The 27,515-nt window shown below is 40.1% G+C and overlaps 1 protein-coding gene across 1 annotated transcript in view; it reads left to right on the forward strand.

Annotated features, from left to right (window-relative positions):
- Positions 1 to 27,515, forward strand: part of LOC107595694 (breakpoint cluster region protein-like) — a 92,005-nt gene that overhangs the window by 53,937 nt on the left and 10,553 nt on the right. Inside the window, exons 2-8 of the mRNA XM_016286186.1 lie at positions 2,903 to 3,087; positions 5,871 to 5,975; positions 8,907 to 9,092; positions 14,736 to 14,843; positions 17,235 to 17,295; positions 17,559 to 17,611; positions 22,125 to 22,265. Of these exons, the coding sequence (XP_016141672.1) occupies positions 2,903 to 3,087; positions 5,871 to 5,975; positions 8,907 to 9,092; positions 14,736 to 14,843; positions 17,235 to 17,295; positions 17,559 to 17,611; positions 22,125 to 22,265 (839 nt within the window). The remainder of the gene's footprint in view (positions 1 to 2,902; positions 3,088 to 5,870; positions 5,976 to 8,906; positions 9,093 to 14,735; positions 14,844 to 17,234; positions 17,296 to 17,558; positions 17,612 to 22,124; positions 22,266 to 27,515) is intronic.

The raw sequence follows: 27,515 nt of genomic DNA on the forward strand, positions 1-27,515 counted from the left end.
AAAAAAAACAGCGTTTCAGGCGGTCGCACACCGGACATGAAGCGCAGCGTCGCGCCACGTCTTTAAAATTCAAATACATTATTTTCTATGAGTGTAGGCACACCGACGGCGCCATTCAGCGTCTGTCCGCGGCGCCCAGCTACGTCGTGTTATATTTGTAAGATTTGTTCTAGACCAGCGGTTCTCAATTCCAGTCCTCGCGTACCCCCACTCTGCATGTTTTGCACGTCTCTCTTTGTTAACACAACTGATTCAGATCATCTCGTTAGAAGTTAGCTCCGTGCATGAACTGTGTTCCGATTGACATGGTCCCTACACAGTGTCCATTGCTCCCTACTCTCTGAGCAGGGGAAATCCGTTGAAGTTTACTTCACTTCGGAATATTAATTTACAGATTTGCGCTGCGCCGCTGCCTGCAGCATCTTCACACACATACGAAACTTACTAGAGAAGCGTGAAGTGGGACATAATATACCTCCTGTAAATAAATACAATTTATATTCATGTCTCGCACACTTAAATGTCCTTTGTATGGAACATATACGCTCCCTTCAAATTGGAATCATGGAGGAATATCCGGAAATATATAACAAACGTATGAAGCAATAAGAGAAACATACAAAATGTGCAGAGCGGGGGGGGGTACGCGAGGACTGGAATTCAGAACCGCTGTTCTAGACATGACAAAAATTTGACGCTGCAGCACATCAGCTCTTCTTCTTGGTTTTCTCTGATACACTAACTCTGCAGCAGCTCTTCTTCTTCGTCGTCTCGTCTGATGCACTCACTCAACCAAGCGTTCTAACCACAACCTCGCCCCTCCCCTCCCCCCAACCATTCGAATTTCTGTAGGCGGGAATTATTTGTAATGAAATTCTAATGAGCCGCTTTGTGATATCACAAAGCCCGGAAAACAAACTCTGTAGTCCAAACGAGGAGTTCGTTGTAGTTCTTGAAAAGGGATTTTTAAAAAACTAAATATCTCCCTTTGGAGTGGACTTTGAGATTTGTAACTTTCTAGATCTTTTTAATGCCCAAACATACACACTACACACTGACTAAAATTAAAAAAGTGAAAAAGCATAATAGGACCCCTTTAAATTTATTAAAAGCATAGTAAGTAATGACTTACATGAAATTGCTATTTCAAATAAATGCTTCTTTTAAACCATTAATCTATTCATCAAAGGCTGCGTTTACACTTGGCATTAACATGCAATCACCGTGAACTGATCAAGCAGATCGGATCATCAGTCAATCAGGACATGGCACGTTAACACTTGGCAACATCAGCTGACTTCTCGATCTGAATAAGTGATTGGATCTGTATTTCCCGCGCAATATTTAAATAAGCCTGCGGTGCAAAGTCGACCTGAAGTGGTGGGTTTTCTTTTGAAAACTATTTTCAGTCGCGGGACATTTTACAAATCAAAATAAATGTACGAGTCTCACTAGCGCTCTGTTCTTCCGACAGATCGGGAGAGAGGGGGCGGCATTTTGCGTGATGTCGACCTGCTAATGCAGACACGATGGCTGGATTGTGTTTAAACATTACACTGAGATCCGATCACAATGCGTTCTGAAGGATCATGTGACACTGAGAACTGGAGTAATGGCTGCTGAAATTCAGCTTTGCCATCTTAGAAATAAATTAACTTCAGCAATGACTTTGTATTGACAGTTTCACTGTGTCTGTCAGTTGTTTAAAGCTGGCAGTGCATTTTTGCTGTCACCTTTTTGAAACATTTGAAACATTTTCATAATTTACTCATCCTCAAGTTCTTCCAAACCTGCACAAATTTCTTTCTTGTGCTGAACGCAAAAGAAAACACTTTAAAGAATGTGGGTAACTGTAACGTTTGTAGGTCGGGAAGAAGGAGGCGGGAACTGGCGAACATTGAAACAAAACTTTAATCAAATAAACAAACACAAAATTAAATTAAAGCGGCAGCCCCTCGCGGACGACTGCCGCACACAAAACACAAAATAAACTCCAGGCCTGGTCCTCTCTCGTCTTTCACTGTCGTCATTCCTCCTTTGGATCCTTCTGGAGCTCCTCCGTGAGACTCGAGACCGGTGAGTGGCCCAGGTGTCGCGTATTAGCAATTACTCCACCGGCCTCGCTCCGTTCCCACGGCTCTCGGCCCCGCCCCTCTCGTCACAGTAACCAAACAATTGATGGTCCCCATTGACTTGTATAGTATTTTCATACTAGTGAAATTAAAGGGGACCAGCAACCATTTTGGTTACCCACATTGTTCAAAAATTTTATATTTGTGTTGTGCAGAAGAAAGAAATTCACACTGGTTTGCAACAACTTACCCTTTAATGTCCTGCATATTCCTACCAGAGGCTAGCAGATGTGCTTGTCTTATATGAGGGCAAAACAGTTAGTTTTAACTGAGAGCTTGTGTTGAATAAATATGAGATCCTCTGGTGCGGCTGCCAGAAGCTTAATGGCCAAACCGGTCCAGGAAGAGGGAACTTGGGCTGCTCTTCTACAGGAATGGGAGCGTTTGTCTTCCCTTTATATCTCTTCCTCTGGTGAGGGAAACTCTTTAAGCCATAAAGTTATTTGTGATCTTAATGTATACAGAAAGTTCTGGCCTGTCTGCATTAATCCCAAAACTTAAAACCCACTCCAGACATAATCTCATTGCCCTTTAAGAGCTCTAGGCTAATGTTAGACTGCTACTTAAACTGAATCAGTTGAACACTGCGAATTTGAAACAGGATGACATTAAGACATGGGGCATGAACTCTGTTTACCAATCAGTAGTTTTATTTCTGTGCCGTTCATTCTAGTAAGCATGGTCCAAAAGATGTTTTGCGTTCCATAAATTGTTGTTGGTCTTCCACTTGGTTTTGTCAACCATATTCCTTTTTTTCTTACTTTTCACAGATGGTCCATTTACAGGCACTCCGCCCACCTATGGTTATGATGCGGATCGAGCGGAGGAGCAGCGCCGACACCATGACATTCTGCCCTACATCGACGACTCCCCCTCCTCCTCCCCTCACCTCAGCTCCAAGAGCCGCAGCAGTCGAGACACTCTCTCCTCCGGCTCGATTGAGTCCTCCAAGTCTGTAAGTCACCTCCTTGCCAGCCAGACAGTGATGAATCTGACATTTAGATTTTTTTGGCCTTTGAATAATTACGTTTATTTTACAAATACAAAATAATTGATTAAACAAATATTTGACTGCAGAATGCCACAAATGACGAGTCAGAATCGTCATATTTTGTTGGGCATAGAGAGATGAATGCTTTGCCGGTGGTGTGCGAAGGTAAAGAGTACGCATTAGAGATTTCTTTATGCATGCATGGATCCGTGATAGGAATCCACCAAGTATATGCCATCTGTGAAGCAGTTTATTATGAATAATTGTACCAGTAAACCCACATATATTTATAGCCTCCATGGTAATGGTACACAACAAAACCAGTGAGCTGTGAAATTTGGCAGATTTCAAAGCTTGCAGATTCTGCAGTGCTGAGTCTGCATAGTACAATTCTAATTGAACATTTAGTGCTTATCACAACTTAGTAAATATTATATAGCTCGGCACTGTGCAGAAGAATCTCACATCGTTCATTGCATGCAGTCATGCGTGATCTAAAGAAATTCTTTCTATTTTCTATGGTTTAAAATTATCATGGCTTTCATTTCATTTCAGAGCCTTCATCATGCATAGTGGCCATCAAATTAAATTACTGATTGTAAAACAGAGCTTTCTTGCTTCATTGACACATCCATTGGCTGTCAGACTGATTGATGTCCCTCCCTGCCAATACCAGGCCCAGAGGCAAGCAGTTTTATTTGGGCCCTTATGACCTCTGTGTTTAGCTCCCACTTGGATTTTAATTAGGGCTGCACGATAAATCGCATGCGATTGTCATGCGCATCTCGTCAGTAAAGCCGGTTCTGTGATTAGTAGTAAATCTCCATCACAGGCTTTCAGATGGAGCGGCATTTAATACACAGAGACGTAATTTGCTGACCAACTACGCAATATCGCGTTCATAATCGAATGCGATTCATCTGCGATTATGAACGCAATATTGCACAGCTTGTCAGCGAACTATGGCTCTGTGTATTAAATGCCGCTCCATCTGAAAGCACGTGATGGAGATTTACTACTAATCACAGAACCTGCTTTACTGACGAGATGTGCATGACAATCACATGCGATTTATCGTGCAGCCCTAATTTTAATCAATACAGAGTAGATACTCACCTGCACTCACTCATGCACCCTTCCCCAGTAACACCTACACGCTTTACTTGTTTATCCAACATACACACAACCAGGGATTTGAAATATGGATGGATTCAAAGAGGGATTTGCTATGAAAACGTCTTGAATTGAGCTGCAAATAAACCTGCAATTGACACTACAGAGGGATGGTCACCCATTTTTCAGACACATTCTCCTCAAACACAGAACCAGATTTAATTTCAGTGAGTACAAATTGCATGTTTAAAAATAGTCTTGTCATGCTGTCACAAAGAGCTGTTTTAGATTGCCACTCTATTCAAATTAAGCCAAAATTTTTTTTATAAATGTACACAGTACACACACACATATTATGTAAACAAAAACTTTTATTTTGGATGCGATTAACCGCGATTAATCGTTTGACACCACTAATTGAAAGTTATAGCTTTTCTGTACGTTGGCCTCATGTTGGTAACAAACCTGTTTTTTATTAGGTCGCATTTCAAAGTACATTATAAGACAAATGAAAATCCAAAAGTGGGGCAACTTTCATTAGCTTCCAGGTAGAAAAATAGGTATGGGAAAAGTTAATGTAAATCAAACAAGTTTATAATAACTTGTTTATTATATACCCTATGTTTAATATGTCATCTAATTACTTGTGGCTAAATATTTTAAATAATTGATCTATATAATCCTAGTTGTTATTGACACACTGTACTTTGTATGTTCTTTAAACATGTTTGCTTCTTTCTCATCGGAGCCGTTTGTAATTTTTGCCTGTTCTGTGTATGATGAGAAATACTTTCTCGTCCTTGCACTTTCAGTAAGCGAGGGTTATTGTTTGATTATCTGAGTTGAGCTCAACTCATTCTCATGCGCTGGAAGACTGACATGCTTTGATTAATAAATATGTGGCTGAATAAAAGATGGTGGTCTAGAGATACAGGGGTGCCCCCTGGGGTGAGACGTCTAGCACCCAAGAGTTCATGAATAAAACCTTGATTTCCACCTTCCCCCTGCTGAAACTTTCAGTGGCGGGATTTACTCTGTCACCAGGTGGGGTTTTACATCTTATATCAGTTGGTGAGATTAGAAGAAATGTATGCAGTGAAAGCAATTTAACATCACCTCAGCTCAGCTTAAAAACTCAATTCAAGCCAGTATAGTCTACAATGATAACACAGTCATGAAGCAGATGGATGTTTTATCCTCAAATCTGGACTAGAAATTCTCATGAGACTATCACAAACATCTGTGGTTTCCACTACCTGTGCTGTGGCCATGGAAACCAACATTTCAGGCCCACTCAGCCGTCATCAGCACTTGGTAACCCTACACATGACATAAAATAGATATGCCTTGCTTTTGGATGGATTCTAGGTCTGTAGTATCTCTAATGCTTTACTCAGGGCTTTGTGAATAGTGTAGACTACATAAAGGCCTTATTCAGTTCAAAGGTGTTATGAATTTCCCATGATTCTCATGTAGCCAAGACAGTTATTATAAGACCATAAAGCAGCTCCATTGAACCAGTGCCAAATCACTTTTTTATAGCTCTTTTCAGCATTGCCAGTATTTAATTTAATGTAATGTGATTTAAGAGGGTGTTGTTCAGAAGCGTGTGAGCTCTTTCTGTGTTCATGCAGGCGGAGTTGGACCTGGAGAAGGGATTGGAGATGAGGAAAAGGGTGTTGTCTGGAATCCTGGCCAGTGAAGAGACCTACCTCAGCCATCTGGAGGCGCTATTACTGGTAAAAATGCCTCAAGTTTGATTTTGCTAACAGTGCGTGATTAAATTTGCTCAAGGAGTCTTATAAGGGAGATGTGTGGGCCAGCTGAGTGATTATGCCACTGAGCTTAAAATTAGATGATCTTATCCATCAACAGCAACAGGAAAGTCATACATTTAATGGCATATAAATATGTGTTTGTGATGATGTACATTAGCAGGGCAAATTTAAGCCAAATGCAGACTCTAACTGAAACTTAGTATATGGAGTCCAAGGAAGGTCATACATATATTTGCATTTATACTACTGTTTGGAGTCATTAAGATGCTTTTTTTAACAAACTGCTACTCTTTTTAAGGACACGTTAAATTAATCAAAAGTTAGTTTAAGGACTTTTATAATGCTACAAAAGATTTCTATGTCATACAAATGCTATTTTTTTTAACTTTCTGTTCATTAAAGATTCCTGAAAAAGGTGTTTTTTATTATGGTTTCTCAACATTTTAAATAATTTTTACAATATTTTTATACATTTTTTTGACCACCAAATCAGCATATTAGAATGATTTCTAATGAATCATGTGACACGGAAGACTGGAATAATGGCTGCTAAAAATTCATCTTTACCTTCACAGGAATAAATTACATTTTAAAATAATCTACATTTTAAAGCTGGAAACTGTTATTTTAAATTTTAAAAATAGTTTACAATATTACTGTTTTTGCTATATTTTTGATGGAATAAATACAGCCTTGAAGAGCATCAGGGACTTCTTTCAAAAAAAAAAACTGTACGTTGGCCTCATGTTGGTAACAAACCTGTTTTTTATTAGGTCGCATTTCAAAGTACATTATAAGACAAATGAAAATCCAAAAGTGGGGCAACTTTCATTAGCTTCCAGGTAGAAAAATAGGTATGGGAAAAGTTAATGTAAATCAAACAAGTTTATAATAACTTGTTTATTATATACCCTATGTTTAATATGTCATCTAATTACTTGTGGCTAAATATTTTAAATAATTGATCTATATAATCCTAGTTGTTATTGACACACTGTACTTTGTATGTTCTTTAAACATGTTTGCTTCTTTCTCATCGGAGCCGTTTGTAATTTTTGCCTGTTCTGTGTATGATGAGAAATACTTTCTCGTCCTTGCACTTTCAGTAAGCGAGGGTTATTGTTTGATTATCTGAGTTGAGCTCAACTCATTCTCATGCGCTGGAAGACTGACATGCTTTGATTAATAAATATGTGGCTGAATAAAAGATGGTGGTCTAGAGATACAGGGGTGCCCCCTGGGGTGAGACGTCTAGCACCCAAGAGTTCATGAATAAAACCTTGATTTCCACCTTCCCCCTGCTGAAACTTTCAGTGGCGGGATTTACTCTGTCACCAGGTGGGGTTTTACATCTTATATCAGTTGGTGAGATTAGAAGAAATGTATGCAGTGAAAGCAATTTAACATCACCTCAGCTCAGCTTAAAAACTCAATTCAAGCCAGTATAGTCTACAATGATAACACAGTCATGAAGCAGATGGATGTTTTATCCTCAAATCTGGACTAGAAATTCTCATGAGACTATCACAAACATCTGTGGTTTCCACTACCTGTGCTGTGGCCATGGAAACCAACATTTCAGGCCCACTCAGCCGTCATCAGCACTTGGTAACCCTACACATGACATAAAATAGATATGCCTTGCTTTTGGATGGATTCTAGGTCTGTAGTATCTCTAATGCTTTACTCAGGGCTTTGTGAATAGTGTAGACTACATAAAGGCCTTATTCAGTTCAAAGGTGTTATGAATTTCCCATGATTCTCATGTAGCCAAGACAGTTATTATAAGACCATAAAGCAGCTCCATTGAACCAGTGCCAAATCACTTTTTTATAGCTCTTTTCAGCATTGCCAGTATTTAATTTAATGTAATGTGATTTAAGAGGGTGTTGTTCAGAAGCGTGTGAGCTCTTTCTGTGTTCATGCAGGCGGAGTTGGACCTGGAGAAGGGATTGGAGATGAGGAAAAGGGTGTTGTCTGGAATCCTGGCCAGTGAAGAGACCTACCTCAGCCATCTGGAGGCGCTATTACTGGTAAAAATGCCTCAAGTTTGATTTTGCTAACGGTGCGTGATTAAATTTGCTCAAGGAGTCTTATAAGGGAGATGTGTGGGCCAGCTGAGTGATTATGCCACTGAGCTTAAAATTAGATGATCTTATCCATCAACAGCAACAGGAAAGTCATACATTTAATGGCATATAAATATGTGTTTGTGATGATGTACATTAGCAGGGCAAATTTAAGCCAAATGCAGACTCTAACTGAAACTTAGTATATGGAGTCCAAGGAAGGTCATACATATATTTGCATTTATACTACTGTTTGGAGTCATTAAGATGTTTTTTTTAACAAACTGCTACTCTTTTTAAGGACACGTTAAATTAATCAAAAGTTAGTTTAAGGACTTTTATAATGCTACAAAAGATTTCTATGTCATACAAATGCTATTTTTTTAACTTTCTGTTCATTAAAGATTCCTGAAAAAGGTGTTTTTTATTATGGTTTCTCAACATTTTAAATAATTTTTACAATATTTTTATACATTTTTTTGACCACCAAATCAGCATATTAGAATGATTTCTAATGAATCATGTGACACGGAAGACTGGAATAATGGCTGCTAAAAATTCATCTTTACCTTCACAGGAATAAATTACATTTTAAAATAATCTACATTTTAAAGCTGGAAACTGTTATTTTAAATTTTAAAAATAGTTTACAATATTACTGTTTTTGCTATATTTTTGATGGAATAAATACAGCCTTGAAGAGCATCAGGGACTTCTTTCAAAAAAAAAAATCTTACCAACCCAAACTCAATCTTTTGAACAATGGTGTATAGTTGATTATATTGTCACTAAAATGTTCAAATGTCTGTTCCTGCTCTGTCAGCCCATGAAGCCCCTGAAAGCAGCAGCCACCACCTCACAGCCTGTCCTGACTGTTCAACAGATCGAAACCATCTTCTTTAAAGTGCCTGAGCTCTACGAGATCCACAAAGAATTCTATGATAACCTTTTACCCAGAGTGCAGCAGTGGAGTCACCACCAATGCGTGGGAGACCTTTTCCAAAAACAAGTGAGTAAAATTCTCTAAACAGACCCCTTCAGGTTAAACACAACATAAAATTACTTATTGTCTGCAAATTGTAATAACTTGCTCAGGGTCTGACATCATTTTTAAACTCCTTCCACCAAATCCCCATCTCCATTTTTAGTATACACCACCCGCTGTATCACCATAATCTAGATGGATAATGTCCTGTCCTCCTTTTTGTACATAAAATATGTCCTGTTTCACTCAAAAAGCAAACAGCATTTAATGTTGACTTTTAAAAAATGTATGTGTAATCAAAATCTGCTTTTTAATTTAATTGTGAATTGAGAATTAGAGTAAAGAATTTAATTCTGATCATGGTGGAATGCTTCCGCTGTCTAGTCTCTTTCCACTTTTGTGCCCCATGAGGCTGAATAAGAATTAACATTTATCTCTAAATCAAGGAATCCTAAATGAATCATTTATGCCCCTAGAGCAACACTGCACAGTCACACAATGTCTGGACTGCAGGAGCCTGTGTAACATTGAAAATCACATCTCAATTCTGCCTTTTTTCACCCAGACACTTGGGCAGATACTACAGTGTGTGCTTTGTGTTTCGAGGAGAGGCTATTAATAGTGCCATTCGAAGATTGTGTTCTCTATCTCTGCCCCCCCCCCTGTTCTTTTCCATTAAGTTCTTTCTTCACGTGACTCTGCTGACTGTTAAGGGGGCAGATAAATCCCTCCTAGGTCTGTCCGGCCAGCGCACTCAGGAGTCATATTCCACATTTATTTATCTTTCCATTTTCCCCTTCATTGTTCCCCACTTTCACCATCCCATGGTTAATAAACGGAAGCTACAGTTGCCAAGTTGTGTTTTCTCCCAGAAGGTGTTGGGCTTTCCTCAGACAGTCAGTCAGTTAGTCAGTCAGGCAGTCATTTTGACCAGAGGCTATTTATCACTGATCCCCTCAACCTCTCCCGCGTCTATTAACAAGAATCCGGAGGCAGGAGTCGAGGCAGTGCTCGAGGAGGCAGCCTCGCTAAAAAGACACTTACTCGCAGCAGGAGAGACAAGAAGATAAATGAACGAGTGAGATATAGTCAAAGTCGGTGATAGAAATGCCTCCTGCGGTTTGTGTTGTTTCTTCCTTCCCGACAGCTCATGTTGAGTAAGAAAATGCGATGCAAATCATGAGCAAAGTCATTACGGGAGTCTGCATGTCAAAGGTGATGTTCGATGTCCCGCTACGCTGTGAGAAAGATGCTAATATTCCCGCTCACTTGCACTAAATGTTTTACGCCTGACGCTGACACATGTATGTAAATTCTCCGGAGACTGTTCTCCTAACAGCAAGAAATTCTGACATTCCCATCTTTTCTGTGACCTACTTAAACATTGTTAAATGCAGAGAGCAGAGGAACGTGCTTTCATCTTCAGCTGGGCCTGGCATATGGTCATGTCATCATGAGGAAGTGTGTCGAGGCTGAGAGGATGTGAACACTGCTGTGCTGAAGTCTCTGTCAAGCTGTCTCAACCAGCTGACGCATCAACTTTTTAGTTTTTCTGTCGTGTTTAGATGCATCTCGACCTTCTCAAAACAGCCTTAACATACAACTTCTCTGTATTGACATAATGAATTAATGGGCTGTGTATGTGTTATCTGAATGAAGAATATCATCCTGTCAACACAGCATTTGAGAGAGTTTGTAACCGTAACCAGTGTACATAAAGAATGTCCTGTTGATCAGTACTTCCCGCCCTTTCTTTTTTTTAAATGTCCCAAAAAAAATCCTACTTTTTTTAACCGCATTTCAAATATCACAGTTATTAGCCGGGTTTCCATTACAGATTTGCATAAAGCTTTTGCAATATTTTATAAATGTAGATAAAAAACCTATTCTAAAACCTATCTGTCTGTCTGTCCGTCCGTCCGTCCATTCATTCAGGCTCAAAAAATGTCCTGTTCCACCTTCAGACCTCAATCCTACTGTACTATAAACATGAATATCCTTAAAAATTGGTGAGCCAAATGGGATCAGTAAAGTACAAATAAACTTTACCAAATCAATCCTGTGGTTGGTGGAAATGTTATATGCATTTTTAAAATTGATAGGACCAAATTATCTGTTCCCGCTGTCAAATAGGCAATTCAAGACCTAGGGTTTTGTTAATAAATGAAGATCCTCTTTAATGCCCCTTATGCCAGAGTCCATTATCTCTGAAGCATATTTTGATTGACTGTGATCTCTTGAATTCCTCTGGGACCCATTACCTTTCAGTTGATTCTTATGAGGTTAGACCAGATGTAGTTTTAGATCTAATAAACTTTAAAAACCTTTAATAAGATTTCAAATTTTTCATTTGTTTCTCCAAGTTTCTTTTTCAGTGGTTTCTTGTCTGAATGATTCATATACAGTTCACAACATTATGAACAATTTGTATCCTTCAAATGAAATAATGGGCCTCATTTATCAATCTAACATAGAAACGAGTGCAGATCTATTAACCTTGTAACTGCAAACAATTACATTAATTTATATGTATATTAAATACCGGTAAATACAAGGAAACCTTTACAAACATAAACATTATTTAGCCTATTTAGTTCCTTTCACTCTACAACAAATCCTTTACATTTAACGGTATTACAGAACAAGAATGACAAAAGAAGCAGCAATAAAATTATATATTAAACTATAATATAAAAAAATCACGCTATAAGCTAGTGGCATTTATTATAAACAGCACACAAACGTCAAGCAAAACTGAAACGGCATTGGGCTCACGAGCATCTCTCATTTGCCATATTTGCAACATGTCTATACAAGGCTTGTTTGGGCGCTGCACGCGGAGTTTACAGCGGACCTTTTAAAATAAACAGTGTAACTTTTATGTTTGATTGATAACATTTTTGTTTGATGATGAATGGCTGAAATGTCGCCAAGCAACTAGATCTAATGTTTTGTGTGTGCGCGAGGTGCCTGCGTGATCAGATGGGTTTAATAAAATAAAGATATAAAGAAAAGAAATAAAATGCATTGAGTGTCACGAAAATGAGAGTAGCCTATACTTGTTTTTTTTTTTGCATTTTGTTAAGAGAAATATATTTTGTGTAGTCCTATTTATTTTATTCCTTTTATAGACTTGATTTAGGTTTTTCTCCGTTCACCGAAGCACTGCAGGTGCGTGATGCCACAATGTGTGAATCCTCATGGTCTGTTGTTTATGCTGCTTTTCGCAAATATAAAGCTAAAGCCCTGAAAAAAATTCTAATTCTAATCTTACTGGTTAACGATGGACTAATGAGCTTCGGTTGTCGGTCAGGAAAATAATCTAAATGAACAAAATTCTGTCATTATACAATTCTCCACCAGATTTACTACACGAGTTTAGGCCTGACGTAAGATTTGATTGTAGCCACCGCTCACATCCATATTGATAAATTCCAAGTTTTGCATAGAAACGACTGTATGTCCACTTTTCTGTCATACATTCATTTCGTAAATGAGGCCCATAGTGTCTACTCTGACTACGGTCTCTTAGTTTAGTTGGTTTCGTATGTTTTAAACACATTTGATTGAAGTTGCTTCAGTCTGTTTACTTTTCTAAATTTTCAGTTTCTTAAGCTTAACACTAGGGATGCACCGAATATTCGGCCACCGAAAGACTTTTATCACCGAAACAATACGGCCGAAATGTTGTGATGACGCAAACAGAAACCGCGACCTGCACGTCACATCCTTTCACAGCGCTCATCCACGGTTTGACTCAACCCAGCATGTGTTGTCGTTGCTTTATTACGGTCATCATCCCTCTCCACGCTGTAATGAGGTTGTCGCAGAGTAAATTCCCGTCCGCCACGCTGCAGATAGATTCTGGCCCGGAGCGGCTGTTTCTGCTCAGCATGGAGAGGATTGCACATGCTACGAAAATGACTTCACTTATGGTCTCTTTGGCCTGTGCAAAATAAAAGATTTATCCCCGGATGTACCACCAAACATGGACGGAGACCAATGGGGTCACTTGGGGTTGTGGGGTGAAACTGAAGTATAACTACAGGTATGGAATGACATGAAGATGAATAAATCGCCACTTTGGAATTATAAGGTTCTATCTACATTCTGAGCGGTTTTGAGATATTGAGCTTCAAAGTTTTTGCATTCCATATACTTTCTAGATAGAACCTTTTTTTTTTAGCTGACATGAAGTGAAATGCCTGTAGTGCAACGACATTGTATGTCGGCACACTGCCCACAAGGCTATCAGCGCTGACTGAACCTTTTTGTTTTCTAAATAAAAAGTCTGAAAAAAACTAAACTAAGAATAAGTCACAGGATAAGAATATGTGAATAACTCAATTTTGACAAAAATGTCTGATAGAACCTTAAAATTCTAAGGCCCTGTTTGCACTAGTGCGTTTTCATTTTAAAATGAAAACGATCCTCGTCTAGACTAGTGTTTTCACTGCCTTTCAGAAACATTCTCTGTCCACACTACACAACCACAAACGCATGTCACATGACCATTAATGCATGTACAACCATAGATATGTATAGGTAGAGTCTCTATTATTTAGATGGCGGACGCCTCTACGTACTTTGAGCAGTCGAATGGGGATTCTACCTATACATATCTATGGGTACAACAATGAGCATGATGTTATTGTTTACACGGTCATCAAGGATACGCAGAGGAAATATGGGCAGCCACGCCATCGTTTTCAAAAGTCTCCGTTTTGGTCCGTTTACACTGAAACACAACCCCTGATTTTTCAAACTAAAACGGGGTCTGCAGCGTTTTCAAAAGTCTCAGTTTTCGAGGGTTGAAAATGCCGGAGTAGTGTAAATGACAGGCGTAACCGTAGAATAAGCTATGCGTTTTAAAACGAAAACACACTAGTGTAAACGTTGCCTAAGGAGACAAAATGTTGATTTTTGGGTGAACTATCGTTTTAATGGTACAGTAACAAAAACATAGTGTCATAAGGGCAAAAACTTTAGGAAATCTAATCTAAAGCAAATAAAGTGAAAGTGTAAAGCTAAATAACTACAGATTATGACTGTTTGAAGAAATCAAAAACATTCTACAGTATGGTTAAATATGTACTCTTAAACTGTCAAATCCACATGGTCAGTTCAGGCAGACAAATGTTTTAGCTAGCTCAGCTCCAGCTTATTTATTATCATGCATATACACCCACACAACCCCTTTATCATCTAATGTATATTTGTGTTTTTGAGAGATTGATTGAGCTGTTTCCAGAGAGAGGTTTCCAGCTCTAACAGGATGGCTATTGAGTTTGGATGGGCTAAATCAGATTTTCAAATGTGCTTTTTACAAGCGCCATGCGCATGCATTAATTGCTCACTGTAGAGTTGGCCTCTGCTGCCATGGCAACCGCTGTAGGCTCTATAGCCACGCACAGCAACGGCCCAGCTGTTCCTGCGGCGATGACACTGTCCCGTCTGTCCGCCCCATGTCACCACGACGAGTCCATGCGTGCATCTCACTCATTACTGATAGTGTCGCTGTTAGCCAGAAGCGGGAACTGTCATCTTGGATATGCTCATAAATCTCAACAGTTTGCATCCTACTGTTTTAAAGTCCACCATACATGGGCAACAAAGACAAAAAGATGCATGAGTGGATATGACTCACTTTGTTTTCTCTTCCTGCAGGCTAGCCAGCTTGGAGTGTACAGAGCCTTTGTTGATAATTACGAACTCGCCGTGGAGACCGCAGAGAAGTGCTGTCAAGCAAACACACAGTTCGCAGAGATCTCTGAGGTAATGCCTACTGGAGTGCTCAAGGTATGGTTATTCTAGTACGGGAACAGATACCGCTACCCAAAATCCCCAGCTTAGAAGGAATAGAATTAGTACCCTAAGAAATCGGTTTTATTTTTTCCCAAATTCAATTTTTCCTGTTTAAATTTTTCTAGACTCTGTTTTAATGGTTATATTAAATGTTATTAATCAAAAAGCATGTCTAATTTATTGAAATCATGAAACTTGCACAATTTAACAGCAATTTAATAAAAGTTTAACAAAAATTTAATTTTTAAGACCCTAAGAAATTGGTTTTTTGTTGTTTTTTCCCCCTCAAATTTAGTTTTATTTTGATCAATTTCTGTTTTCCATGAATTTTCCGGATTCCATTTTAATAGTTTCATTACATTTTAATAATCAAAAGCATCTCTAAATAATTGATTTTATAAAAAACTAATTTATTTATTTATTCAGAAATTCTGTCTCGTGTATTTACATTTTTCTGGTAAATAAATTCTGGTAAATAATTTTACTGGTAAATATTCCTTAAAATAATGTTTTAATAATTTTATCATTACATTAAGTAGCCTAATATATTCCTGTTACAGTTTCTTTAAGTGAAACCGAACTTTTAATTTTGACGGGTTGTTGTGAAGACCTTTAAGTTTCTCTGTTTATATGATATGACCATAGTTTTTCTCAAAAGAAACAGCAAAATGCTCATGAAATGACACGCGGAGCAATTCGAGAGATTATGTTCATGTGTTCATGTACTCCTATATTGAGGCGGTAGAGAGTGAAAACACGCATGCTTCAGTATGTGTGTAGTAAACGAAACTGCGCATCTATGCCATTCATTCATACAGAGACGTGCAGAATATGCAGGATTCATAAATAGTATTTTGCTGATTAATATTCACAGACACTAGTCTGTGGCGCATTTTGTTTTAAGTGAACTGACCTACTCTTGATCTATTCATCCAAAATTTGGTAAATTCCGTGACATTCCACGTTATACAGTAAATTCAATTTTTATGACTGGATTCCGCGATTCTGTCCTCGTTTTCCACATCGCGGAAATTATAGGGCCCTATCCACCTTATTTTTCAATGCGAAAGTAAGCCGTTTTCCGTTTTCATTAACCGCTGTAGGGAAATAACAAGAAGAATAACAAAGTGCAGTAAATGATAAAACAGTTTGCACTACAAACCAATGTGTTCATAATTAGGATAATACATTATAATAATATGGTAAGACACACCAGTTTGAATATCAAGCTGCAAAACAAGGTGTTTTGTACAGCTAAAAATAGCTGGAAGTGGGTGACTACGGAAGCCAGACACAAATGGCCGCGCCCGCTCTTATGGGAAAAATAAGGTGGCTAGAATCCTGTAACATAGTTGATACTGAAATGTAATGATTCTTGAGACAAAGCCAAAACATTTTTTTTGGTATGGACAAAGTACAAGTATTTTTATCATCCCTAATTCAGGCTTATTGTATTGGTTTAAAGTTAGAAAACAAGAAAGTGGAATTGTAGCTTCAACAACTTCCAATCAGATCTACTGTAATGCATCCTGCCATCAAAGAACAAGTAATTTCCAGCTTTTATGCTGGGTTTTACCTGCCGCACTCCTCCATGGGGTCACTCAGAATGACTGATTAACCAGAGAGACCAGGATAGCAAATCTAAAAGTGGCGCTCAACGCTCTTCAGAGTTCAGCGGGAGATTTTATGCCTTGCTAAATGTTTTGAAGAGAGGGTGTCTGGAATAAAATCTACATGATGATGCTCACCTCGTCCCACTTTATTCCCCCTACCAGCCGTTGTCATGCCAACTACTACTTCCCTTTACACTTTGGATATTCCTCCCTTCTAGCACGACCAAAAGCGAACATTAGGATAATTGTTTGTTCGCATTGGGGGGGGGGGACCATTTTTAGGGGGTTCTAGAGCGTATTGCCACCAGTGTAAAGCTTGCAATAGGAAACATTTACTTAGTGCCTACCGTATGTAGATCAAATGTGACAAGCTAATTTATTAATTTAGTCTCTCCCGAAAGGGATTCTTTCAATATACAGAGAATAGAGGAGATAGAAGTTGAATATACACCACAACAAAATAAGTACACAGTCAAGTATTTAACAGCTGGTTTTGTTTATTTTTACATGTAATGTTTGGATTATCATGTGCTATTTACAAGTATGATAAACTCTACAATCTACATAGCAATCCATCTATCATAACCAGCTATCATTTGTCAGGAGAATATCTGCTGTAATATGGTGAAAATAGTTGTTCTGTAATAGTAATCTGATGTTCTTTATGAGATCACAGTTACCAGCTCTGCATGATGGTGTGCACTTCACAGGTTTATTGATCCTGAGTTTGTCTCTGATATCTCTGCAGAGTCTCAAGGTCAGGAGCACCAAGGAGTGCAAGGACCTGACAGCCAAATACTCACTGGAAGGTAAGAAACAACAGGATGGCATTTATTGTTTTCATATTATATGGTCATTATTTTATCTGTAGTATTTTCATTGAGCTTAAGTGTTGCACATTTTGCTCTCTGCATGTCATGTCGTTCCTTCTTTTAAATTCAGTTGCATAAAACCCATTGAGTGGGTGGATTAGATAAGGTTTCAAACATCGGCATTTGAACCTGTGGTATGAAAGTGGCTCTTGGGAATAATCGCCCACTGTGTGTTCTCTCTTCTGTCTTGTCTTTGCCAGCTCTGCTCTATAAACCAGTGGACAGAGTGACCCGGAGCACCCTTGTTTTACATGTGAGTCAAGTTTATCATATTTTCTTTATGCGTTAGATAAATGTTTATGCTTATCACTTTTACTATTGCTCATATTTAGGACACGTTCCAATCGCAAGATAGTGCCTTGGGAAGTTTACTTTCCTCTGCCATCTTAAGTGAGATTCAAGGAGAAGTTGCAAGGAGTGTATTTAGTCCAAAGGGCACAGTAAACAACATAGGGAACAAATGTACATCGACATATAACTTCATAGGAAGTGGCTCTTTTATTTAGAAGGTGGGATTACGGTGCCCTGGACGTGCCATATTGGGTGTTGCCGTTTCTCCCATTCATAGCAATGCTTGGTTGCATTGCTATATATGTACAAACCATCTTGGAACATGCTGTGTGACAGCCGTTTTCTGTGTGCGTGCTTTGGATGTGTGCGCTCAGAAAACCGTATATCAGAATTTTAAACTAATATGATAAAAAATGCATGATATTAGTGCGATAGACATGATCATCAAAACCAAACAGATGTTTTTTAGCAGAGTATCTGATGAACCAACTGTTCCCTGTTCTGGAAAAGGGGCGGGGAGCAGCAGCTCATTTGCATTTAAGGAGACATACACGAAAACGTCTCAGATTACTTATGTAACCATGGTTCCCTGAGTAGGGAACGAGACACTGCGTCTTCTAGGGGTCGCTATGGGGAATGCCTCGTCGTGACCCGTGTCTGAAGCATACATTGAAAAAACACCAACAACACGTTGGCCGGCGACGGCCATGACGTCACTACTGGCGCAACTATATTATAAATAGGCGCCGGGAGAACACATCATACACTTCTTCGTCTGAAGCTTGCGTCCGCAGCATGGCAGCTACCGCACAGTCTCTGTATATGCTGAAGGAACTGTCTCAACAGACCCCTAGGAGCAACACCCTGTTAAAGTAGGTATCCAGAGGATACATAGGGGGAGTGGTGCCCAAGGCGGAACCGGGGTTTTAAACCACTCAGAAAGAGCACGAAGCTGCTGCGCGTAGCTCTTACCATACAGGATTCTAGAAAAGAACGCAGAGTACTAGCGTGCGAACTTACCACAGTGTGGATTTTAGAAAGTGTACAAAGACTTCACGTGCACACTTACCATAACATGGATTTTAAACAATACCGTTCTAAGGGGTTCTCGTGGCACTCTGAAAGAGCAGCCCATAGATGGAAATGGTGCATCCCAAAATGCTATGTTTGAGAAGTCATCAACTCGATCTTAAGGCTTATAATGCTGGAGTGGCTAGCAGTAAATCTGTAGCTGAGGGAGCAAATATCCAGCTCTCAATCGAGAGGGAGCTCGACCTACAGCATGTTCCAAAGGTGGAACAGCTAGCAGTTACTTAGCTGAGGGAGCAACACACCCAGTTCTCAGTCGAGAAGGGAGCTCTACCTACAGCATGTTCCAATGCTGGAACGGCTAGCAGTAGTTTACCTTAGCTGAGGGAGCACAAAACCAGCTCTCAACGAGAGGGGGCTCGACCTACTGCGCGATTGTAGAATCAAAAGGGTAAGCGTACCGCAAACTAGCCAAACACTCAGCGCATCAGAGAGGCAGAGGAAGGGCCTAATTCGCCTGATGCTGCTGGTTCCAGGTGTTCTGGAAAAACCGAGAACTCAACTTCTCATGTGAGAGGAGAACTCCGAAGTCAGAGGAATAGTGTGCTCATTCCAGGTAACCCTTTAATAAAAGGGAAGCACTGCTCAACACTACCACAAGAACAGCCCATGGAGCGAGGAATTCCTCATAGAGAATTAACGCTCGAAAAAAAATACCATGCTCACAATAACCCTCAATGGTGAGGGGAGCGATACTTCCAGAGTGTGTCGACAGAGACACACTAGATGAGTGGAGCCCAAGGCAAGTACCGGGGTCTAAACCAACTCAGAGAAAGGAAACGAGGTTAATAACGCGTAACCCTTACCATACAGGATTTCACAAAAGTGGGCAAAGCATAACGTGCACACTTACCAGCTATGTGGATTTGAGAAAGTGTGCAAAGCATAACGTGCACACTTACCACTTATGTGGATTTTAGAACTTTCCAAGCATCTGTTCACAGTACTGTGTAAAGTACTGGGCCAAACGGGAGAGGCAAGCTCAAATACAACCCTCTAAGGCGAGGGGAGCACTGCCTGAGACAGCATTACACAAGAAGGTTCTAGCAAATGCCATCTACAGTGGGTACGGAAAGTATTCAGACCCCCTTACATTTTTCACTCTTTGTTATATTGCAGCCATTTGCTAAAATCATTTAAGTTAATTTTTTTTCCTCAATGTACACACAGCACCCCATATTGACAGAAAAACACAGAATTGTTGACATTTTTGCAGATTTATTAAAAAAGAAAAACTGAAATATCACATGGTCCTAAGTATTCAGACCCTTTGCTGTGACACTCATATATTTAACGCAGGTGCTGTCCATTTCTTCTGATCATCCTGGAGATGGTTAAACATCATAGGTCCAGTAGGAGACTGTTATGCAGGAAGTTTCCACCTAAACTCGGTCAGGTGGAGAGATGGTGGTTACAGGGGAGTTGGGAAGGGAAAGATAAGGGCAGATATTAAACCCCCCAAGGGAAATGAGTGGATACTCAAGTATCACTCCAATCCGGGCGAAAGCGCTGATGCCTTGTCTGGATCACATCCCTTAGGTCTTGCCTACCTCCCTTTGACCCGCGATTCTTCCTACCCCTACCCGCAGGCGGGGGAGGAGCGCGAGCCGCGACACTAGCCTTCTGTGCTCATCTCTGATCCTCAAACCGAGACGGGCCAGGAGCCCTTGGTTGTTTGGGCTCAGAACTGGACCTTCGTGGAATGAAGGATTTGAAGGCTGCTGAGCACGCCTTTGCCTCCCTGAACTTCCCGACCACCATCTCAATGGAGGTACCAAAAAGTTCAGAGGGCGAAACTGGGGCATTGAGAAGAAAGCCTCTTTCTTTCGTCCCGATGTCTGCCAGGTTCACCACCATAGCCGCCATGGATCTGCCCATAGCAGAGGCGGCCTGCTTAGTAGCACGGAGAGTGAGATCCGTGGTGCGGCGCAACTCAGCTAGCTCATCAGGAGAAAGGCCCTCGCCTTTATCCAGGTCTTTCAGCAGGTCAGCCTGGTATGCCTGGAGCACCGCCATCATGTGCGATGAAGCGACAGCCTAACCTGCTGCTGCGTATGCCCTGCCATTCAAGCGAGATGTAATCTGAAGGGGCTTGGATGGCAAGGAGGGAGTTTTGAGAGAGGATGTCTCACCCATAGAGAGATAGCTGGCTAGCGTCTCTTCTACCGGGGCCATCCTATCATAGCCGTTTTCGCGCATCGCCTCGATGTTGGCATAACTGGTATGCTGGAACCGATGGATGCGTGAGGAAAACGGCCTCTTCCATTCCATCTTGATCTCAGAGATCACGAAGGAAAGGAAGGCTCACCTGAGCTGGAGGGCTATGGCCAGAAAAATAACGTTCATCGAGACAACCTCGCGACGCCACTTCCTTAGTCCGCTTCCACGGCAAGTCAAGCCTCGCCGTGGCACGATCCATAACTTCCAAGAGCTCATCATACGCAGGGCAGGAGGATTGGGAAGGCTCAGCCTCAGCTTCTTCGCCCTCCTCAGACATTTCCTGCTCTTCCTGGGCTAAACCCAGCAGAGCACTGGCCTCTGGATCAGAAGATGTTAAAGAAATAACATCATCTTCCAACGGCTCATTCTCGTCCACAGCCGACGAGTGCGAGAGGGAAAGCCCCTCTTTAAACTCATCGGCCAGGTCCACCTGCGATTCCCATGAGCTCATTTTCCTCCGTGCCTCAGCAGCGGCGGGTCCTGAACCGCGGGAAGCAGATGGCTGCCCCTCTTTACTCTAAAAAAGGGACAAACGAGAACGGAGCTTTTTCACTGGAAACCGCTCGCAGTGCATGCAGATTGCCCCCTCGAGGACATCGCGTGCGTGCTCTTCACCCAAACAAACAACGCATAGATCGTGTGTGTCATCGGGTGTCAAATAGCGATGACACGGATGCACACATCTTCTAAACGCTTTGCTAGTGCTCGCCATAATGAATGAAAGAGATCGGTCTTACCATGGAAAAATTTTTGCACGCTTCAAACAAAACAGTCAATGAAGATGAAGAAGAGGATGATGTGTTCTCCCTGTGCCTATTTATACTATAGTCGCGCCGGTAGTGACGTCATGGCTGTCGCCGGCCAACGTGGTGTTGGTGTTTTTTTAATGTATGCTTCAGACACGGGTCTCGACGAGGCATTCCCCATAGCGACCCCTAGAGGATGCAGTTCGAAGTTCCCATGAAAGGGAACAGCATGTTTCTGATTCCACTCAATCTAGGCATTTTCAAAATGATATAATAAAAGATCTGTATTTTGAGCTGAATCTTCACAGACACATTCTGGGGACACCTAATACTTATGCCTTGTCAAAAGGGGAAATAATAGGTCTCCTTTAAATCTTTTTTTTTTTTTTTTGGTTGAATGTCTGTGTTTGTTTTCTACAGGATCTTCTGAAACACACACCTTCCAGTCACCCAGATTACCCCCTCCTGCAGGATGCCCTCCGCATCTCACAGAATTTCCTGTCCAGCATTAACGAAGAGAGCACGCCTCGCCGCCAGTCCATGACAGTGAAGAAGGGAGAGGTGAGTGCAGAAACCCCTCCTTCCTTCCATCTTATCCCTCTCCCTCTCTCATAAGTCCTCCATCTTGTTTACGATGGAGAGTGTTTGTCAAAACAAATTTTTGTAGGGCACAGAAATGTCAAAATTCCAGGTCGCACATAGTGCAGGTGCCCTGAAGCCATCCAGCCAATGAGCTCCCATCAGGATATACAGCCAGTCATTAACATCCATCTCAGAGCCGGCCCACCCTCTGCTCTCTGCACAGCCTATCCTTGGGCGACTCTGCCATCTCTCTATTTTACACTAGCATATACTCTCCATCTCCACAGAGGGTTTATGCTATAAATAAAACATCCTCTATTTGTTACAGAACTCTTTGCTGCATTTGAGTTGTTTGTGCTCAGATCTAGTGGGATTTATTTTTAATCATCTCTTCGGTATCCACTTACTAATGCTCTTGAGTCATGATGATGTCATTAGTTAAAGGCGGTAAGAAAGCGCATACCCTCGCTGACCCCGGCAGAGAAGATCACCCTTAAAGAGAATTATCTTAGAAAGATACATTTGGTTTTCGACACAGAGACTTTCTGTGCCGCCCCCTTCATTCCAGCAATGTGGCCTCAGGAGAGTGGCAGATGAATTGTTGCTGTGTGTGATTGATGGCGAGCAGTGCTTGCGTGTAATTTGCCTTAATGAGCCACCTCACTCTGTCTCGCAACTCATTGATTATTCATAAAAGGCCATCTTGTGTGGAGTAGACTCCGCCTACTTCGAGTAAACAGTGAGGAGGAGTTTGCTACTGCTCTCTACACCCCTCCCGCGTTCTTCCCTCGGGTGCATGCGGACAGACCAACTGATCAAATATTGATAGTGTGTGCATGAAAGGAACTCATGGAAATCAATGTGTTGTTGTGGAGCTTATTGTCTTTGAGTCCAGTCTAAGAAAACACAAGCCTTTGTTTACTTTCCTTTTGTTTTTATAGTTTCTTGATGATTTAGTAACCATGATTTCTTTATTAGCTCAGGCCTGCATCACTATTACTATTGCTCATACTTCAGGGATTTAAAGAGACCATGATTATTAAACTTTGGCATGTAGCTCTGGCATCCGGCACTGTTTAGCTTGTAGCATTTAAAGCGTATCTGTTTTGTTTGCTTGTAGGTTTTTTGGTATAGCATTTTTTATTTATTTACACAAAATAGTATAGTTTTTTAGCCATTTAATAGTTTCCTGCTGTAACATAAAATTAATTACTGGCTTATTGGTATCGGCTGTAATTTTTATATCAGTGTACTTCACTTTATTGTTTAATTAATTTGTTTAATTTAGTTATTCTAGAGATGCATCTAGCTTGAGTGGAGAGGTACAGTATGGTGCCCTAAGCTTACTTCTTTGGTTGATGCCAATTAACAATAATCTCATTATTTAAGAGTAACTTCAGAACTGATATCAGTGGGCAGCTAGAAGCATTAGCATGATTGTTCAGGTCATGGTTGCGTTGATTAGCTATGGGCTTCTAGTGTTACCCGTGCTGGAAACTGGAGGTATGCGGGTGAGAGAGAGAAGAGATTCAGGGTGGCCCCAGAGGCCTGCACTAGCTGGGTCGAAGCCACTTAATTAAAATGCAAATGAACCTGCCGATTTCAGAAAGCAGCTTTCAGCATCTGTGATACACGCTCACACAGCGATGCATGATGGACTTTGTATGTAGCTGCACACATGTGACATTGCAGACCATGTACGCACACACACTCATTCACAATGTAAATATGTATATGAAGTGTCAGCACTATGCACAAAAGACACATAAACGCACAGAAGCAATCCAAACATGCTAATGCCTGAATATACACATCAAATGTAAATGCATACACAACCTGATGACCTTGGGTTCGTCAAAGCCACCTGGTCTGTTCAAAAGACCAACACAAATGTATGCACATCAACATATACCACACACAGACTCATGTGATGAGCTTTTTGCTGTACCTTTAGAACACAGAGGTAATTTAAGCACATAAAAATGTACTTTATTCTTTATGAACAATGTAATGCTGTCAGGGATATGCCCGTAATACTAATAAAAGTAATAATTTTAAGTAGCTTGTTATGTTAAGAAGGCTAAACATGTGCAACCCAGAGGGGTGTCTGTCTTTACTACACAAACTGTATGAGCCGCTCCGTTTTTTATTCTGAATGGCTGTGTGTTTAATTTTCAGTGGTTTCAGTCTGTTTGTAGTGGGTGATTATGAGATATTGCTATTGTCGTGTTTGTACTGGAGGCAAACTGTTGGAAAATGTCATCTGATGTGCTGAGACAGCTCATTTGAGCGTCTCGTCTTTTACAGAGGAAAAAAGCACATCATGTTCACTGTAGACTGGTAAGATACTGGTAAAGATTTGCAAACAGTGTACAGTACAAGTGTTTGCAAAATAAATTTAAGATACCAAGCTTGTTTGTTTTTGGATGTGTGTGTGTGTGTGTGTGTGTGTGTGTGTGTGTGTGCGAGCGTGCGTGCGAGCGTGCATGCGAGAGTGAGAGCGTGCGTGCGTGCGTGCGTGCGTGCCTTGCAGGGTGAAGAAGAAAGACAGAGGAAGAGAGGCTTTGCATTTCGCCTACAGTGAGATTGTTCTGGAAATGCCAGTCATGTAAATGCTGATATATAGTGCTCTTTGAAAGAAACAGTTTAGTGTCTGCTGCTGGGTGCATGTTTTATTGTATTGTTGATTGTTGAATAGAAAGTATAAGGGAAGGAACAGCTTATAACGTAAAGCTAACAGCTCAGTGGCCTTTTAAAGGTACAGTGATCTTTGTGCACTCTGTTTTAGCCTTTAGAGTTTAAGATAATATTTTTGCACTACCTCTGTGCAAATAAAATAAAATAACACACACAAACATCAAAATCATAATAATAATAATGAAATAACAAATACCAATAATAATTTTTACCATGATTATATATTTTTTATAAATTACATATTTTTCACTATAGTAATTATATATTTTTCACAGTCTATAATATAATATAATTTTTCACAATATATAATATAATAATAATATAATATATATTTTTCACAATAATAATTTGAATATTTTTTTTCTATTAGATTAACGCTCACTTAAAGCAAATTTTTAAAAACCCAAGTCATTCAATAATGCTTTTAAATTAAATGTAATCTTTAGCAAACCTCAATATGAATATCCATTTTTCATACTGTGCATTGTAATTTTGTGATGCCTAAATTACCATGTAGCATTTAAAATGATGAATTTTATTTTTTTGTGATTTATTTATATATTTTATATATAGTGTATATATTATATATGTATATATAGTGTATATTTTATATTTTTTAGCCATTTTTTTGGTTCCTGCCATCAAATAAAAATAATTACTGCTCATTGTTATTGGCTATAATTTTTTTTTTTTAATAACCGATCAATGGTCAATTAGACAGTTTAGTGGTCAATATATAAAAATATATGGCCACAGAATATCCCTAGAATAAAGCTCTCTGCTGTTTATACCAACCCCTGGAAGGCTGAGTGAATTACCAGTGGGACAAAAATCATAAATATGTACAGAGTGCCTCATCTTCCCTTTGATTAATAGCTTGTGGCAAAGTGAGATCTGCGAAAGTTCCTTCACTCACAGTTGTCACTAGGCACTATTGTTTTCTGTAAACATGTCGCCCTCCCTTCTTTTTCTTCTTTTCTCTTATGAAGAGTTCAGCAAATAAGTTTTAGATAACCTCTTTGGAAGTGGTGTGTGCTTCCTGCATGATTCCCCTTTGAAACAGGACCAGTATAATCTTGGTGGTGTGGGAGCATTTGGGAACATTGTGTTTCCCAGGATCCCATTTCAGTATTGCTGAGTGCGATCTTTTGAGCACAAACAGCTCTTTGAGTCTCTGCATTCACTACTGCATTCATCTATCCTATTTTAAGACAGTAACCATCTACTTACACAAGACCCCGCACATTAATTACTGCCAAAACGGCTGAGCTGAGGAGAAATAGGCACCATTAACCGTTGATTGAACTGTTTGCATTGACTAAATGATGTAATTGCTCTTCCTGTTGGTAGAGATGTGGAAAGAGGCTCTTTTCTCTGCCACTGCACTTCTGTATGCTGAAAATGGAGCCATGTGGAATAAGAGTCTCATTTTTGGTGCCATAAGCTGAAATCAAGCCATTACACTTTGTTCTGGAAATGCAATGACGCACAACATGGCTGGCATGCTGGGCGTTTTGGAATGAGTATGCGGTGACTCTTCCATCTCTTCTGTGTCCCCAGCTGCAGACAGCACAGCACACACACACACACACAATGGTGGGAAATTCACTCCAGGGATACATTTTTGGGTGAGTCAACGGCAGTTATGTTGTTGCATCAAAATGAGTTGACTTTGATTGTGGAGGTGAGTGGAGCCAGGTTAGAGCATCTCATTGGATGAGATGCTTGTGATATCATCTTTTGTTTTCCCACTGCAGAGGTGACGTGTTGCTGTGGGAGCACTGATGTGTGACATGTGGCCAGGGGCTGTGTAATGCGGATATGTGTGTGTTTTCACACGTTAACCGCTGCTTAGGCTCGCGGGATTATAACTTAGCATATGATCTGTGGACGGAGTTACCTGTTTCAAAATGTCCTCCCAATTTTCTCATTTCATAAACACAAAGAAGACTCATCAACACCAGCTCACTGCTCTTTTCTGAGAGTTGATGCCATGTTTTTGGAAATAGATTGGGACTGACCCCTAGTGGCACTTCTCTTCAAAAATTGTTCAGTTATATTTGACAGTATTACTGTAGCATTACGTTATATTTTGAACTTTGTGTGTGTATAAATATTTGAAATGTATTATTTTATTCATCAACAATTCAACTGAGCAAAAATTATAGTTTACATGGTTCCAAAAAAATCTGTTTTTTTTTAAACCTTCTATTCATCAAAGAATATGGAAAAAAAGTAGCAGTTTCCACAAAAAGATTAAGCAGCACTGTTTTCTACACTGATAATAATAAGAAATGTTTCCTGAGCAACAAATTAGCATATTAGAATGATTTCTGAAAGATCATGTGAAACTAAAGACTGGAAAAGGCTGAAAATTCAGCTTTGCCATCACAGGAATTAATTACATTTAAAAACAGAAAACGGCTATTTTAATAATTCCAACCCCAAACTTTTACTTTTAAAGGTGTGTGTGTGTGTGTGTGTGTGTGTGTGTGTGTGTGTGTGTGTGTGTGTGTGTGTGTGTGTGTGTGT

The sequence above is a fragment of the Sinocyclocheilus grahami genome, unplaced genomic scaffold, assembly GCF_001515645.1.
Source record: "Sinocyclocheilus grahami isolate Dianchi unplaced genomic scaffold, SAMN03320097.WGS_v1.1 scaffold207.1, whole genome shotgun sequence".
NCBI classification, from domain to species: Eukaryota; Metazoa; Chordata; class Actinopteri; order Cypriniformes; family Cyprinidae; genus Sinocyclocheilus; species Sinocyclocheilus grahami.